Here is a 14660-nt window from a genome sequence, read left to right as displayed (position 1 = left end):
GGTGTGTTATGTCATTGCGTGTATGTGTTTCCTGTTTTATTGTGAAGGTCTGCGTCTTATGTGAGTGTTTTCAGTTTGCCTCCCTAGTCTCGTCACGATAATCACTCCCAGCTGTGTTCCCCACCTGCGTGTAATCTCCCTGTGTTCTCTGGGTGTATTTAAGTTGTGTCTTCTGTCATGGTAGTTGCTGGTTCGTCTGTGTTATTTCCCTTCCACCCTTCTGTGTTGATTCTCTGGTCATTCTCCCTGCATGTCACGTTTGTATTCCGGTTAGTGTTTTATTTAGTTTTCCCAGTTTAGAGTTTTCACCGTTTTGTTCCTCGCCACCCTGTCTGTTGTACCTTTTAGTTGCAAATAAACTCACCCTCCACTTCAGCAGCCTGCAGTTGGATCCATTATTATTCACACGGCTTGCCCCGGCAAACCGTGACAGGATGTCAGTGGAACTGGGTCACTAGTGTTTATTGATGATGTGTCTTCTGATAGAAGTTGTGAAGTGTACAGGGCTATACACTTTGCTCAGATTCAGCCAAATGCTGCAAAACCAAACAGACAGCTCTTCACAGTCCAAATAGATAATGACTCAAAGTATACTGCAAAAGCAACCCAAGAATTTCTCCAAGCAAGGAAATGGGATATTTGTCAATGGCCAAGTCAGTTACAGACTGTAGATCATGACTGACTACAAATTGTTACAATCTTAAAAACAGTCCTTACATTTAAAATGATGTTAGTCTGATCAGTCAATCTTGATTTAAAACCCACCCAAATCTGAGGGACTTAACTGCATGTGTGTTTGTGTCATCTCACACACGCAGACCAGAAGCTGTTTACAACAAAAGCAGGAAAATACCCCACAGCAGTAACTGCTTAATTCAAGATGTAATATGATAACATAAAATAAAGTTGCTTGACTTTTTATCATCATATCACGAACTCATTGTGTCCATAAAGTGGAAACAGTCTTGCAGCAGGATCACACCAGCTGTGCCACCTGTCTACATAGACAGGTTTTGACCTATGAGCATTTTACTAGTTAGCCTAAAATAAAGATATAACAGTAGCTCTGGGTACTTTAAATACACTGGGAAGTTCACCAATAAGTTTTAATCTCAAAATCATACTAAGCAGATGTGAGGGTGTCTTGCAATGTGCCTTTGATGCCAATGGTTGTGGTGATCTCCCTGCAGTTGAAAATATCAGCTAGGCACTCTTAATTATTGCAAAATGATCTATCTGGGTCATCAGGACATCTCACATTAACTTTAAAACACGCTAAGTCCAGAATAACCATCTTGGGGTGATACACAACCAATACAAGAAACTTTGGCTGCCACTTGTCATAAATTAACATTTAAAGGAATGCTTAAAACTGAGGCAGATGGTGCCCCAAATGACATACTTATTTTTAAAACTATTAACTCCAGCTCTGGAAACAGTTGCATTTTTAGTGTAGTTTAGTTTTTTCTGTGTTACCCTGAAAACACAAAGAACTCTTTGTACTTATTGTACTATGTGTAGATGGCTTGCAATGCAGTTTATTGTACTGCAGCCCATCCAAGAAGTATATGCTTAGTTTTTTTTTTTTGGTGAAAGAAATTCATTTTATTGATATGTTGGCACTGTAATGACTCCTCATAGTGGTTAACATGTTTGCCTCACATCCAAAAGAGTCCTACTTTAAGGTTGACAACCCAGAATAAGGTGGCCAAGAGCTAGTGTACTCCCAATCCCTAGCCCAGATAAATGAGAGGGTTGTCTCAGTAAGGGCACCTATTAACTTCTGTATGATATGTAGCATCTTGCTAGACATACCTCCACCTAGTTTGGATGTGTGTACATTGGTCTTTTCTATCAAATAATGACCAGACAAAGAAAGACAACTTTGGGATGCTTAGTAAAAGAAAGCAAACACAAGTCATGTCAATTATCCATAAAATTTTAATGAAAAAAACAAAAACAAAATGGCAATGTACCCATTTAACAACAAAAGAAATGGAGAGAAATCGTAAGATCTTGTGAGCCAAGCTCTTATGTACAGCATATTGCACTAGAAAAAGAAAAAACAAAACAAAATATCCCCCATCCTCCGTCAGTGCCTCCATCACACCAATGTCCTGCACTGTTTGAAAAATGTTCAGGAGAAACAGAGCAGTCCCAAAGATAACACAGCCAATGCTTTAACAAAAACTGCTACATCTGGACTGGGTCTCACTTCATAGGACACATGAATGTGAAATCCTTGAGACCACTCTGAACATAAAGAAAGCAATGTAAAGACAACACAAACTCTGTGCACCGAACCGAGCACAGGAGTCTGAAGTAAGTCCCACTGTTCAGTTCATGTATTAAAAGCGATACTGTGGTTTTTCACTCCATTAAATTACATTCAAACCCTTAGGATACAGATTTTTTTTTCAGGAATGTTGGACATGCATTTTTACTCCATTTACATATTATCAAAAAAAGCCCTTGAACTGAGAGTGACAGAGCAGACTTGGCAATATCCAAAATCAAAAATGCCTCAACATTGAAAAAAAAAAAAAAAAAGCATTTGTAGAAAAGCAAAGGTTGTCTTGTTCTAGTTCTTACAAAAAAAAAAAAGTGTGGTAAAATTTAGACTTTTTTTTTTATAAAGATAGCAACAATAGCTCAGTCAAATCATGTCTAATGTATAAAAAACACCAAATCACAGCACTTGACAGTAAAGATGTACTCTTTCTTGGATATACATTTTTTTAATAAATTGAAAAATTTTGATATTAAAGACACTGAAGGTCAAACATATAAAACAAATGTTTCACGTGAGTCGAGGTTGCAACAGTGGTTGGTAACAACAGGCTCAGATAAACATCACACCGACTGAGTGGATGCTCTACCCAGCTCACAAAAGAATTCTGGGCACCATGGTGGCTCATTCCTCCTATAAACGTAAACCCCTACTAGACTGCAGATTTGTTTTTGTTTAAAAAAAAAAAAAGCACAAAAACCCAGACAAGCTAGGCCTATCCAGCATTTTACAGATCTTAAAAAGTTTCAAGCATCTAGAGGGGAAGATCAGCGCAGGAGTAGAAAGAGAGAGGCGCGAAATACAGTATACCGATAAAAATAGTTTTTTTTACAGTGCACATTGATTGCAAACAGTCGTTTCTGATATTGAGAAGGTCTGCATGGTGAAACTCGCCGTTCGTGCTGAGAGATGTCAAAGGTTGAGCCTGTGCCTCGCAAGCTGTTGTGAGAAGTCAAACTGATTTTTTTATTTTATTTTTCTGGAAGTTGATCTCACAGAGCCCAAGTGAAACAGGAGCTGTGACCAGTGACTTTGAGAGATATGCCAAGTGTCGATGGTGAAGATGTGGCAGGTCGGTTACTCACAAGGCACATTTTGTACATTTGATTGTCTGGTTTTCGCATGATTTGTAAAGACTCGCACCGCTGGTGTGAGGACGCACGAGGCACATGGCTTTAGTCCAACCTCCCCACACACAGGCATCAAACACGCAACTGAATGCACCTCAACAATGAGAAGAAAAGGACTGTACACACTGAGATAGCATTTATACAGTAGCACTGGGCAAATATACATAAAATAAATTAGAATAAATTATCTCTCTCTCAAAAAAGCTAAAGGAAACTTTTCTTGTTAAGCGCAGGGAGTAGTTAATGAAAGACAGCAAAAAGCTTTGGACTGAAGACCAAAAAAAAAGTGTCATGGCTATCTGATTTGGCTCAGCGATCAGTGTTTGCAGGAAACGTTTAAATCAAAGACAAAAACCTGACAATCTGAAACACACTTACAGGCTGATGTTGAGTTAAAACTGCTTTGGAGAATGTTTAAAGAAAACCAAGTTTGCTTGTTCGGTGTTGAGTATGACATCAATCAAGATTAACTGGCATCAAGTGAGTGAGTTCTTGGCATTGTGTCCTCATTCAAAAAAAAGTTTTTAGCACAACGCAAGTGTCACAGAATTAACTACTCCCTGAAGAAAAAAAATGAATGAAGAAAAAATCTGACAGTGTCTTCAAAAATCTATATCATGAATCTGCAACAGACTGAGAAAATACAGCAAATGAGTCCTTTTAACTTCATATTTAAAGTCCTTAAAGACTTCATTGACGGAACAGTGGTTGCATTGCTGTAAAATGTGTCACTAAAGTAGCAGGTGTCAAGTGAGGATGTGTAGCGCTTGCCCTGCCCCCAGATGCGTCTCTCGAGCTACTAAAAATGGTTCTTAAACTGTACAGAAGCTGTTCCTACTAAGTGAAGCTGAATGTACCACTGACAGAGATATAATGCGTATTAGCACATCAGGTGCACCTGGAGTGAAATAAAATAAAAATGCATCTCTTTAACGTAACCCAAAAATGTTTCTGTAACAAAGAAGTTTGCAAAGCGGCATGTTCAGGGGAAGTCTGACTGCAAATACTGCTCATTATTGACAGCTGAAAACTTAAAGACGGTTACTGTGTCCACTGGCTTGAATATTGCTCACCCTTTAAAATACTCCCAAAGCGATGGAGCAAAGGGTAAAAACTCAGATTGTCAACCCAGCCAGAGAAATACAACCTGGAATCCTTTTTTTGGGGGGGGAATGATGATTTTTTTTTCCCCAAAGCTTCTCCGCTGTCTGATTGTTTCCGTTTCCCTGATCGTAATCCCATGAGTGAGATTTGTTTGACTTTGTTTGTGCTCATTTGGTTTCGACACGCATCACAAACAGAAATCGTAATCACCGTCACTATGTCAGGTCTTGAAATATTTTCTAGTACACCTAAATTCAAGTATACATGCGTTACAAAAACAGTGTCTGAATCTCCACAGTTTTTGTCGTCACCTCCAGCTTGAGTGGTACTCAGGCGTGTAACGATACCGTTCTGCAAGTGTTCCTTCAGCATGAAAGTTCTTCGGTTTGGTGTGCTCTCTGATGTTTGTCTGCACACTTTTCAAGCAAGCTGCACTCAACGCTGCACTCTGTTTAGTCCAGTAGCTAAAGCATGCTAACACGGTTAGCCTTGAAATGAGCCAAGCACTGTGGCAATATTATTATGCAGGATTAATGTTGTGTTAACTCTCACTACATGTTGAGTTTGTGTTGCACAGCCAATCAACTGATGTCTTCTCAAATTCAATAGCTCTGTCAAATGAAATTGCACTGTTTCCTTTCATGATTTGTTTAAATGAATGACGATCAATCAATCTGTCTACAACACCAAGTTTCTGTGTACCGTTACGCCCCTCGTGGTACTCGAGATGCAGATGATGTCAGTGAAAGACAGGTTTTTATAGCATCCTATATCTACAAATTTGAATCTGAGCTGACCGACATCGCAGTGATAAATTGCCACAATGTCACAACAACCTTTTTTTTTTTTTTTTTAAATTAGCCGATGTGGAACACTAAAAGGATGAGAAGTTATTTTGGGAGGATAAACAAAAATGTGCCTTGAGTCCTCAAGGTTGAAAGTCAGTATCTTTAGCACACAGAAATGTCCACGTCCACAGTCTGTCACCATCATAGTGGCCTAATCTTAAATGTAATCATTTTTTTAATGATTTACTTGATGCAAAAGACTATGCGCTGTGGCAGGAGAGAATAAGGCATTCCCTGGACTGATGGAGGTCCTTCAAGACTTTAAACACCAAATAAAAGAGCTGTTTACTGTACAAAATAGGTAATCTTACAAATATTTCGAAAATATCTCTTCAAACAGAATGGCTTCTTCTCGGAGAGGCAAAAAACAAACAAACAAACAAAAGCAAGAAAAAAATTGATCAGTCTCCGTCCAGCGGTGACCAGTGTCTTCTTCATCTCATCGTTTTCTACTAGAAAACAAAAATCCAAACCCGTGTTCCATCTTACAGTGCCGTCCAGTCCAGTCCCTCATTTCCTGTTCGGAACGTAAGGGGCTGAGGTGAGGGCCAGGAAGAAGTCCCTTCATCTGTGCTCCCCTCTCAGATGGGGAATGACAGCCTCTCTTGGAAACAAAAAGCCAAACAGGGCCATGGTAAGGCGCATCCAAAAAGGCGGGTTTTGTCTGTGGTGCCTCATAAACTGCAAGGGGACAGACAAAAGAAAAGAAAAGACATGTTGTCAGCCTCAACAAGAGCTGGGTGTATAAAAGCTTCCTGTCATATCAGAATCACAACACTCGACAGTTGTGAAAGTCAATACACACACACACACTGATTTCAATTGAAAAGGTTTCTGAGGTAAAGCATTGTGAACTGTGGTAAACCCTGTGAGATGAAACCATATGACCGACTAGACTGGATGTTTCCACAACATTAGCTTGTGTCGAGAAAACCTGGCTGTCACACGCATACCAAAGTGCCTTCAATCCCCACCCCCCCAGGAAGTTTCATTCTCCTAACAGAAAATATTTATAATGATTTACTTGGTTTCAAGCGAAAAAGTTGATTGAAATATTAAAAGGTTTTAGCTCCCAGAATCTGACAATCATCCCAGCAGCATTACTTCATCTGCCTTTCAAAGATTTTAGTTGTCCCTCTAATTAAAGATTGCACTGCTGACTTCAATACAAGGAGCTCTAAGTGAAATGCTTTCAAAGAAAGCGTGGCTGCAGCTCAGCACAGCTCTCCTTTAATAGCGCAGTCAGCAAAAAAAATAAAAATGGAAGCAAATTATCAAAACAAAGCAAAGCAAAAATGAAACCGTTCCCTCATATTAAGCAACCGTCTCATTTTCCGTTGGGGTGCTCGTGCCTTGTGGGCTACAGACAGATGAAGGGGTTCTTGCTGCATCCTGAAATCTCCTGTCTCCACCTCCTCGTCTCTAATCCTGCACCGCTCCCTCTGGCATCCTGAACAGGCGCGCTCAGACCTTGCAGCCTGTTGCATAAGCATTCTTGTTGGGCAAACCCCCCCCCCCGCACTCTCTTCACCGAGGTCTCTACCAGGCTAGCAATCAGAGCCAGCCACAGGCTATTTGATGCAGAACTAGCAGACTGAGCTGAACCAGCACTGGTAAATGTAACCCTAATTGTCCTTAATTGCCTTAATTTTACACTGCTGAGCTTATTTAAACACTACCCTTGTGTTTCACATGAAGCTCATCTTTATGCATTCACTCTCGTTGGTAGTGAGGAGTATTGTGTGTTTTGTTCGCCACTTTTAGGGACAATATCCGCGCTCACCTCCCCGTTTCTTCAGTGTAACAAAGGGTTAATTTTTACCCCCTAAGTGACGCCTGAGCATTTAAGCAGCCAGCCACCAAAGTAGTCAAAATTGATGGACAAGACTCAAACCACAAACACAGCGTGCCTCACACTAACAAAAAACCCACACATTGGCCCACACTGGCAACTTCTGCTTGGAGAAGCAAGTGAAAAAGTCTAACAATAGCAGCAGAGATGGTACAGACAAGTGATTGGATATCATACAGGAGCACTTGTGATTATTCCCCCTTTGGAATATTCCTACAACAGCAGTATCTGATCCTGTATGATGAAACCATCTCCAGCGCAGACAGCAGACAGAAAAAGAAAAAAAAAATCTCTTATCTCTCTGTCACAGAGTTACACACGCAAACCAAAACACACGGAGAAAACACACACGCCGAGGCAGGCAGCGGGACAACTGAGGTATTGTGGGTAGCCGTCATGTTACTGGCTGTGTCTATAAGTGTGTGAGTCAGACTCTATTTTTAGATGAGCATATAAACAGCCGACCGAGTCTACCCAGACACAGACTCGCTTCTAACTCCCATTTGTGACGGTCTCACCTGTCCTTTCTCAAACCTTACACCAAACTCAAAACCGTATACAGCTTTTCTTTTCATCAGAATGCTTCTCCAAATGCATTACCCACACCTTGCTGGCAAAGCAAATCCTCATGGCAGCAGATAAGAAACTTGCCTGTCCCAGTTTATTTGTACTTATTAACTAAGCCCATGAGCAGTCCACTAACTGCTTTGCAAATATTGATGCACAATTAAGTGCTTATCTTGAACTACATGACATGTGTTCACAGATGAGCTTTCCAACTTGAGCCTTGTGTTTGGGAATTTTTTTCCAGTATAAAGAACTTATTAGGAAATAAACCCTAAAGAGTCCTAGTTTCAGGTAACCTTACAAGCAACAAAGCTGATTCTCTTTTAGACAATAAAGAAATTTAGTCACTCCCGCATGAGGTTTCAGTGTTTCAGAAGACAGAGATGCCTCTGACCATAGACTAACAATAAACAAAAACACTGAAATGGGTTGTTTATATAGATATCTATTTATAATCTCCTTCTTGGTTTTGTTCCTTTCGTGAAGTTGCTAAATCACGGCTTAATAGTCATTTAAGAGTTTTCGTTTTCTCGAGAAAGTGTCTGAATGACTGTTCGGGCTATTTTTAGCCGATGTGGGCTGCAGTAATTTAAGCTGGCAAAACTTCTCCCTTTTACCCAAAGAGCGAGCCACAAATTGGCACAACTTAGCTGTAATTAGTGTCTCTAATCAAGGACACATGTATAAAATTTAAAAAAAAAAAAAAGGTAACACAATATAGTCTGAGTTTTAGCAGCTGTTTAGAACTGCTGTTCCCTGCTGTCGCTAGATCTCACTGGCACGCACAAACTGTGGTTCAACAACCTAATTGAGCATTTAGATATTATTCACTTCTTCTTTTGTGTAATGTAAGTTAAATGATGTTCAGAGAGTCTCTACAAGTTATGCCTGGAAATGGATTTGAGTTGCCGGTGTTTGAAGGTAAGGGTTGCTATGGATCTGCTTCGCCACTCGGGAGCGAGGCTTACCAGTTCAACGTGATCCTGTTGGAACTTGTCTCCAATTTCCCGTAGTTTACGACCAACTTGCACCTCAACACTCAGCTCCTCGGGTCTCTCTGCCACGCTGTCAATGTCTTCCCCTCTGTCCTCTTCCTCCTCCTCTTCAATATCTCCCCGGTCTTCCATGGGCTCAAAGTGAACAGGAAAATGCAAACGCAATCCGGCGTAGCCTAAAAGGAAAACATCAAGCTTCTTAGCACTTCAGTTGTTGCTAGGTTTTTTAAAAATGGTGAGAAGTTGTGGTCAGTGTTACTGCCAAGATCCCTACATAAGTAATATAAGCAGTTTTTGATTTGAGTAGGTAGTAGTTTCAGTTCAGTAAAACTGCTAATGTTTTGCTTATGAAGTTAAACTAGGCAGTTAAAAAAAACGGGAAAAAAAGAAACCTTTTGAAACCGAGGTTTACTATCTTGTTTACTATTAGTGGCCTCAAACACAGTTGTGTCTGACTCGCCTACGCAAATATACAATATAAATATGATGCTATAATAGTCTGTAAAACTAAAACAGGTTTTTATCAGATCGTCTCATGACTGGGCAAATTACAAAGTACATGAAGTACAAGTGAAGAGTTCATAATCAAGAAAAGTGAGCAAGAGTGACGGCAGGTGGAAAACACCTTATTAAATCAACAAGATCCTCAGTGATCCGCCGCCTCTTTCTGGGTCGTGTCACTGAGTTTACTCACTGCCTGACAACACGTTTTCCTACAGTCGTGCCACTTGAAGAAAAACAATTTTTTTAAATGTTATCATGTGTGCAGAACGCTGTGACATTTCGCCCTAACAGAACAACGCAATATCTTTAAGAAACACTGTGTGGAGCGATGGCATAAAGCCAAGTGCATGACATCCATTACATTGAATGACAAGGTAATAACAGTCAGTGGTGTTTATGCATTGATGACTTTAAGGCGGAACAATAGGCACCTCTCAAGCACTGATACCGAGTCAACAAGCAAACAACATTCTACTTCAGCGTCTGTTTAATTCACTTATCATGATGTCATACTGATTTGATTAGATGTTGGAAAAAACTATTGGATTAAAACTGAGGCACATATTAACACTGGTATGTCGCTTTACGTGCTTTACAATTATTGTTGTCTATTTTTATCTTTTAAAGAAATGATCATTTAAGATCCAAAGTAAAACAAAACTGGATCTTCTGTAATAACCACTGATCAAATTCAGATTCATTTTTTTCTTCGCATTATGTCACAAGCATATGCCTAATACTGTACTGAAGACAGTTACATAGAGAGTTAGTCTTATGAATATTATAGCACAAAGGGATCTCACAGAACTGATTTCTAGGCTTATCTGTTTTGCAGTGGTATTTTTAAATAGCATTTTGTTTGTCTCATGCTCCAAGCTTTGCATCTCCTCATACAGCACCCCTGACGAGAAACCCAAGAGATAAAATAAACTGCTTGTAGTCCAAAGTTAAACCGCATTGTTTCTAAAGCTACAAGCCCGCATAACCTTCAACAGGCTCACCCCCTCCTTACCGTGAAACGGTAGGCAAGGCTGCCGTTGTAAGCTGCAGGGCAGCGTGTTGACGCTGTTGTTGCTGTGGCTCTGCGACGTGGACATGGCGGCGGTGACGGCGGCGAGGGCCTGTCCGGCTGCGATCTGTGCGACTCGGTCTTCGTGTTTGACACCCCTAAAGGGAGTTCCCCACAGTTGCGAGATGGGCTGTGACATATCCTCCTCCTCATCATCCATCCGACGCCTCAGCGGTAAACTTCCTGCAGAGAAAGAAGAAAGGTACATCAAACTTTTCGAATGAGATCAACCGGCATTTGTGCGCACAAGTGTTTTGCTAGTGTAAATACAAAATGTTTCAGCAGGATTAGGTTTGACTCTTGGCTATGTTTACGAGCCATGGCGTGCAGGTAATTTGGGTGTGATTTGTTTTAAAACAAAAACAAAAATTGCCAAATGTCCCACTGCTGTCAGTGGCAACTTTGCCCTCTGGCAGATGGGCATGCATTGCACCCTATCTGTATTAAATGGAAATAAATCATTAGTCATTATAATCTGCATTAAGAGGCTTATGTTGCACGTGGTAATACTGAAAACAAACAAGCAGCGATGGCTCGGTCAGAAGAAAAGACCGATCTGTAAACGTATGTGTAAAAGAAAAATAAACATACAACCGCCAACTGTATAACCTTGTTTTTATTGCAGTGATGATTAATAAGAGGAAACAAATGTATGGAAACACCCTATATAGGGGGACCCAGTGGGCGGCTAAAGACGTTACACCAGAGCTGCTACCCTCCTGCAGCACATTTTGCCAAGCTGTTCCTCACAATATGCCAAATTGTAATTGAGTGCCAAAAGATCCACAGCAGAGGCTTCCCCCCACCCCTCTCCATCAGAATTACTTTAATCTGAAGAGTGTGCCTCACAGAAGAGCACTGTCAGGGAATTCAATTCTACTCCTCCATATTAAGACATTTACTTCATGTTCCAGCTCACTCAACCACTGGATAGCCGCCTGTCCACACCATTAACCTGCGCTGCACAGAGGGCAGAGTGTGAGGGAGACCACAGTGAAACCACTGTTCAGGGTAGACTGTTTTGCGCCACATACAGTGAGTGAGATAACGAGTTTCACTCCATCCTCAAATATGCCTCCTGAACACATACACTCACGCTCTCTTCCTTGTTGGCAACACGCCAGTCTGAACTACTGTTATATCATTTTGTCAAGGGTGGCTGTCTTTTCCCTTTGTTGTGTAAGTGGAGACAAACAGGCTGAGTTGTCGTATGCAAAAAGTTGAAACTGGATACACTGGTATTGTGTTTACCGAGCGAGGCGGCCGCAGCCATATAGCTCTCTTTGCATGATGTCATATCACATGGAGTCAAACAAGGAAACTGCATCTTTAACTGCAGTGGAAAAACACCGTCACTTTGTCTCATCCGATTGTTTACTGGCAGAGGAAAACAGAATTATTGACCAACAACACCCCCCCCCCCCCCCCAAAAAAAAAGAAAAGAAAAAAAAACATTTAACAGGGAAATTTGTCAATTCACTTGTGCTTTAATACAGCTACAAACTGCTCAACTCTGTGCCAACATCTCCTCCGGACCAGTTAAGCAGTACATTAATTAATGTTATGCAAGCAGCAAGTTTCACTGAGCTCAAATGTGCGCTTGTGTATCAACTGCATTGCAAGCCCTGTCTTGAATTTCCACTGGCAGTCATCATGAGGGCTGGCAGCATTACCATACTGTCAGACACATAAAAAAATAAAAACAAAACCCCAAACATAGACAGGGAAATACACAGACTAGAGGCAGACCCACACAAACACACACACAAACACACACTGCCTGGGGGCTGCAAGGAGGCCTGGCAGCCACCACAGTGCTGGTCAAAAGTCTCAAAGCTCCAGTAGAAAGTGGCTCCCTCTGCTGCACCATCTGTGCACGGGCTCTGCTCAATGCAAAGCTGGGACTTGGGGAGCACGAACACTGAACTCGACTGCTATGCGACCTGCTGCTTTCATGCAACTAGGAGTGCTGGATGCATGGTCTGGTTAAAATAAAACCTATTAAAATGGGAAAAAAAATAGGAAAAGAGTAGTCTGGTGTTTATTGTTTTTTTATTTAATGACCTACTTTTTTCATTTTTTGCAGTTTTTCTGGTGATCTACGTTTGGTTTTGTCATGTGGAAGTTAACACCTGGGGTGCAAGTGCGATAAAACTGCACAAAAATAATCGACTTTAACCGACATTTACGTCAAGGAGGTTCAGCTCGACCACAAGGACTCGACAGAGGACCGCCGGCAATCTACTGCGATTTATCCACATCAGAAGGACCATATTCCGGGCAGCTCAGAGCGTAAACACGCCGAGCTCGAGCGCTTGCGTGTTTACGCATCTAGAAAACTCGCAACCATCGCATCTCCTACCTTAAGAAGCTTGACAAAACATCACGCACAAAACGACCATTGACAAACGCAGATAAAGTTGACTTTAGATCAATGCATTTTTGTTATGTAAATCAGTTAGAGACAACTTACTTTAGTCTTTGGTCTTACTTTACTTTAGTGTTAAAAAAAGAAAAAGAAAATAAAACCGAAAACGCACGACAGCTAACTAGTTGTATTAAAGAATAAACCAGGACCGCGTTTATTTGTATTCCTACTATTGCTCCAATTATCCGGCGCTGACACGTCCTCCCGAGAAATAAAACCATTTAAAACAAACTTGAAAAGCGTCTAAAAAGACGCCAATCACGTTGCCTTACACACAAAACCACTTACTTTTAGCGTCCGCAGTCATTCGCCGGTAATAAACCTTCGCTAAATTACATGTAATATGCGAACAATAACGCCTGTCGCTTGTCAAACACCGGGAGCAACCAGGAGCCCGGGACGTGGGGAAAGCACGCGCGAGAGGTGACAAATTCAACCCGTCACTGTCCCCTCTTCACCGAGTCCGTTAAAGAAAACAAGACAAGGAAGTCTGGCTAGCATAGAGAGACGGACAGAAACACATGTAGAAGCGCTCACTGCCACACGCCAGCCACCTGACAGGTCCGCTCCTCCCGTCGCTGCCCGGGCATGCCCGAGCTGCCCGCACATTTGTTGATAAACTCCCACAAACAGGCGGCACGCGACAGCTCAGCGCGCGCAGATAGACTCGTTCTCCAAATCAGAACAACCGGGCGTTACACTCACCGCCAATATACGCGTTTTCCGTTGTGATCGGTGGTATCTTGACAATTTGCTGTTATCTTGTTTCCTACAGATTGCTGTGATGAGCCTCGGTACCTTCCTCGCATTACAACTACTCATGAATGTTTGCTGACTAGAGTGAGGGGTTGTTTTTTTCTGTGTCAAAAAAAAAAAAAAAAAAAAAAGACGGGGAGAAGGGGCGGATCCGCCCCCCGGACCCGCCCCTTCTTAATAATGTGAAAGGACCAGAGTCAGCCTGTTTATGCAAACATAATACATCGAGAGGATAAGATAAGATAAGATAAGATAAGATAAGATAAGATAAGATAACCTTTATTAGTCCCACACGTGGGAAATTTGTTTTGTATGCTTTAGATATCACTTTTTAGCGTGTGAGTAGTGGTAAAGAAGCATTACATTTTAATCAAGTCCAAGTAGTAACGGCAGCCTTTGAAAATATTCAAGTAAATTATTTATTTATTTTTTGTTGTTTGGTTTTCGATGTTATACCTGATACGGATTAGTGCATTTCTGACATAAACTCATATTATAAGCTATACGCAAAATCTCAGGAGGAAAAGGCACATGAATGAAGCCTTTTGAGTTACTTCAGTAATTATAAAAAAAAGCTATTTAGGTGCAAAGCTAATTTACATTTAGTTGTTTTTTTTTCTTTTGTTGCATGGTTTGTCGAAATGAATAATAATAATAATAATAACATAAGAATAACCACAATAAAAGGTGACTGGCCCTTTAAGAGAACAGCCCTCTTGCTGAACACAAGCTGGTGACTAGCTGCAAACCAATCAGCGGGTTTGTTTTGGTCACGCCTTCTCCTCCGTGTATCTTGACACGTGGAGGGCAAAAAAAAGAAAAAAAAAACCGCAAACCGAAATCCGACATGTGACTGCTTTCAGCGCTCTGCTCAGCTGATTGGGAGCTGCTGCTATAGAGTGGATGTACCCACCCAATTGCTGGGGTCCATATGACGATGAGCTGTGTACTGTCAAGGCAACAAACAGACTCGCAGATGGCACGTATGGATCTCAGTGAAATACAAAAATACAGTAGTATCAAATGTATGTCAGCCTCATATGATCTATCACATTGGAGTAGTTTTGTATTGAAATGTGTCATTTTTAAAGAGACACAAGTGTCTGCTTTATACCTT

The 14660-nt window shown here is 41.1% G+C and overlaps 1 protein-coding gene across 3 annotated transcripts; it reads right to left on the bottom strand.

Moving 5' to 3' along the window:
* Window positions 1-1923: 1923 nt before the first annotated feature.
* Window positions 1924-13748, bottom strand: LOC145420321 (uncharacterized). Of its 3 annotated transcripts, none has more exons than XM_080289439.1 (4): window positions 13493-13748; window positions 10303-10542; window positions 8760-8962; window positions 1924-6053 (listed from the first exon to the last, which is right to left on the bottom strand). In XM_080289439.1, exons 2-4 carry the CDS (start codon window positions 10517-10519, stop codon window positions 5937-5939), a joined length of 537 nt encoding a protein of 178 aa, XP_080145565.1. In that variant the 5' UTR covers window positions 10520-10542; window positions 13493-13748; the 3' UTR covers window positions 1924-5936. The 3 variants fall into 3 exon arrangements, with proteins under 3 accessions (XP_080145565.1, XP_080145564.1, XP_080145563.1); XM_080289438.1 differs by lacking the exon at window positions 13493-13748 and adding an exon at window positions 13076-13486; XM_080289437.1 differs by lacking the exon at window positions 13493-13748 and having other exon boundaries at window positions 10303-13069.
* Between the last annotated feature and the right edge of the window lie 912 nt (window positions 13749-14660).

This window comes from Astatotilapia calliptera, chromosome 15 (genome assembly GCF_964374335.1).
Source record: "Astatotilapia calliptera chromosome 15, fAstCal68.1, whole genome shotgun sequence".
In the NCBI taxonomy this organism is placed as follows: Eukaryota; Metazoa; Chordata; class Actinopteri; order Cichliformes; family Cichlidae; genus Astatotilapia; species Astatotilapia calliptera.
The sequence above is the reverse complement of the archived record's forward strand: the minus strand, read 5'-3'. Positions and strand labels throughout refer to the sequence as shown.

Coding starts and splice junctions, on each gene's coding strand:
- LOC145420321 (XM_080289437.1), bottom strand. CDS start 10,567: ATGTACCTTTCTTCTTTCTCTGCAGGAAGTTTACCGCTGAGGCGTCGG. Junction 8,963..10,302: donor GCCTTGCCTACCGTTTCACG/GTAAGGAGGGGG, acceptor TTTTCCTTTTAG/GCTACGCCGGATTGCGTTTG. Junction 6,054..8,759: donor AACAGGATCACGTTGAACTG/GTAAGCCTCGCT, acceptor GTCCCCTTGCAG/TTTATGAGGCACCACAGACA.